Source organism: Emiliania huxleyi (genome assembly GCF_000372725.1).
Source record: "Emiliania huxleyi CCMP1516 unplaced genomic scaffold EMIHUscaffold_2847, whole genome shotgun sequence".
Classification (NCBI taxonomy): Eukaryota; Haptophyta; order Isochrysidales; family Noelaerhabdaceae; genus Emiliania; species Emiliania huxleyi.
The window spans coordinates 1-2229 of record NW_005199894.1 but is presented as its reverse complement, the minus strand read 5'-3'; the positions used below and the strand labels follow the sequence as shown (position 1 = coordinate 2229).

General features: G+C 62.6%; 1 protein-coding gene across 1 annotated transcript; it reads left to right on the top strand.

Annotated features, from left to right (window-relative positions):
• Positions 1-35: 35 nt before the first annotated feature.
• Positions 36-1305, top strand: EMIHUDRAFT_254895 (hypothetical protein; the record flags this gene model as incomplete). Its single annotated transcript, XM_005776080.1, has 3 exons — positions 36-821; positions 881-940; positions 1198-1305. The coding sequence occupies 3 exons, from the start codon at positions 36-38 to the stop codon at positions 1303-1305; spliced, it is 954 nt and encodes a 317-aa protein (XP_005776137.1).
• Between the last annotated feature and the right edge of the window lie 924 nt (positions 1306-2229).

The following is a 2229-nucleotide window of genomic DNA, read 5'->3' as shown; positions in this document are numbered from 1 at the left end:
AGATCGAGAAGTTCAACGAGATCCCCGTCAAGGAGATGCGCGCCGCGTCGCTCACCACGCTCGAACTGGTGAACAAGGGCATCGGCGTCGTGGGCGGCTTCGTCGTTGCGGGTCTGATGCCCGTCATGGCCTCGCTGAAGTCGCTCTATCTGAGCGACAATGCGCTGTGCGGCGCAACGAAGTTTGGCGAAGGCACGTACGATGCGACTGGCATCAAGGCTATCGCAGACGCCTTGCGCGACAGTGCCTCGACGCTGACGAGCCTCAACCTCGCGGACAACTATCTCGCTGACGAGGGCGCAAAAGCGCTCGCACCAGCCATCGCGGCCAGCACGTCCTTGACCACCCTCGTCATCCACTCAAATCAAATTGGGGATGAGGGTGCCAAAGCACTCGCGCCAGCGATTGCTGCGAGCGCCTCCTTGACGGCAGCAAATTTGCTGCGGAACGACTTCGACGTGGACGCTGCCTCCATGCTCCTCAAGGCCAAGCAGGAGCACCCCACGCTGACCACTCTGTGCGGTTTCAAGGGCGACGAGACCCGCCTCAACTTCTCTCGCCAGAGCCTCCGCCCAGCGGATGCGATGCTGATCGCGCCTGAGATCAGCGTCATGGCCTCGCTAACGGCGGCCAATTTGCTCTGCAACAATCTCGACAAGGAGTCGGCCACCATGCTCGCTACGGTTGCCAAGGAGAAGAAGATCTCGCTCTGTGGCATCGGACTGGAGCAGACCAGCGCCGACTTCCGCGGCCAGGGCTTGGAGCCGAACGATTCCATTCTGATCGCCTCTGATCTTGGTGTCCGGGCCTCCCTAACGAAGGTGCGTGCCGCCACACCCCCCTCCTTCTTCGTGCCTCTGAGGGCGGCTTGCTTGCACAGCTCAACGTCCGCTACAACTACAACCTCGGCGAAGAGGGCAAGGCGGCCATCAAGGAGGCCGTGCGCGGTAAGGAAGGCTTCGAGCTCTACCTACCTGACGGCGAGCTCTACCTACCTGACGACGACGACGACGACGACGACGACGACGACGACGACGACGACGAGGAGGAGGAGGACGATGGCGACGAAGCCGATTACGAGTAAAGGCGCCATCAGCCCCGTGCTGACGGAGGCGCATGCTGCTTGCCTGCCCCTCCATTTGCGCCGATGCCTCAAAACACGCTTCTCTGCCCACACCTGAACTCACTGGGTGTGAGGACGAGGCGGCCATCAAGGGCGTGCGTGGTGGGCTCACGCCGAAAGAGGCCGGGGAAACGACCACGCGTGCGATGCGTGTGCCTGGGGTCTTGGGTACGCGGGAGTAAAGAGTGGTGTAGCGAGGAGATGCGCACGGTCAGGTCCGTGAGCCCGGGCGTGAAAAAAGGTCCCTTTTACACGCCCGGGCTCAGAAAAAGTACGCCGGTTGGCAGCGGCAGTTAACGCACGCTCGAGCGGTTGTCCGTTGGGCATGGGCTGAGCTCTTGCCTTACCTTCATGCGCAAACGCTTTCATAACTCATATATAATGCTGTAGTACTCTTCAGGACTCTTGATAAGCGACTGTACCACGGAGCACAGAGCGCAGCAGACAGGACGGCGGCGACGGCGGACATGGCAGAGACGAGTGTGAAACAAAGGGCGGCGGGCATGGAGGGCGGTAGCGACGGGGATGGAGACGGTGACGGTGGCGAGGAAGAGGAAGGGGGTCCATTTCCACCAGACAGCGAGAGGGGCAGGGAGGAAAGGGGGAGAGAGGAAGCCAACGCGACGTGCGCAGAGGATGAGGATATAAACTGGGACGACGCAGCGGAGGGGATAGGCGAGGGAATCGAGGGACCGGAGGGCTTTCGCGACAGCGACGATGACGACGAAGAAAGGGGAGGGGACGGAGGGGCGACACGCAGGAGGAGCGAAATCGCTAACGGCCCGAGCAGAGAGGGCGACGGCGGGGCACGAGGGAACAACGGAGACGCTACCGATGACGCGAACCGAGGCACGGACGCCGGCGGGGACGGGGAGGGCGACAGCGACGTCGAGGTTGACGCAACCGTATCGAGAGCGCCACCCAAAAAGGGGCGGACAGCCATGGAGGTCACCGAATGGAGGGCGAACGGCACGATGCGAAAAGGCAGGGCGAGGCGGATGGAGAAAGAAGTGCCGAGAAGGCCATGGTGGAGGGGAGGGACGGGAGGACGAAAGAAGGGCGAGGAGGACGAGCGGCCCGCACAGACCGCGAGCAGACAGCGCCTG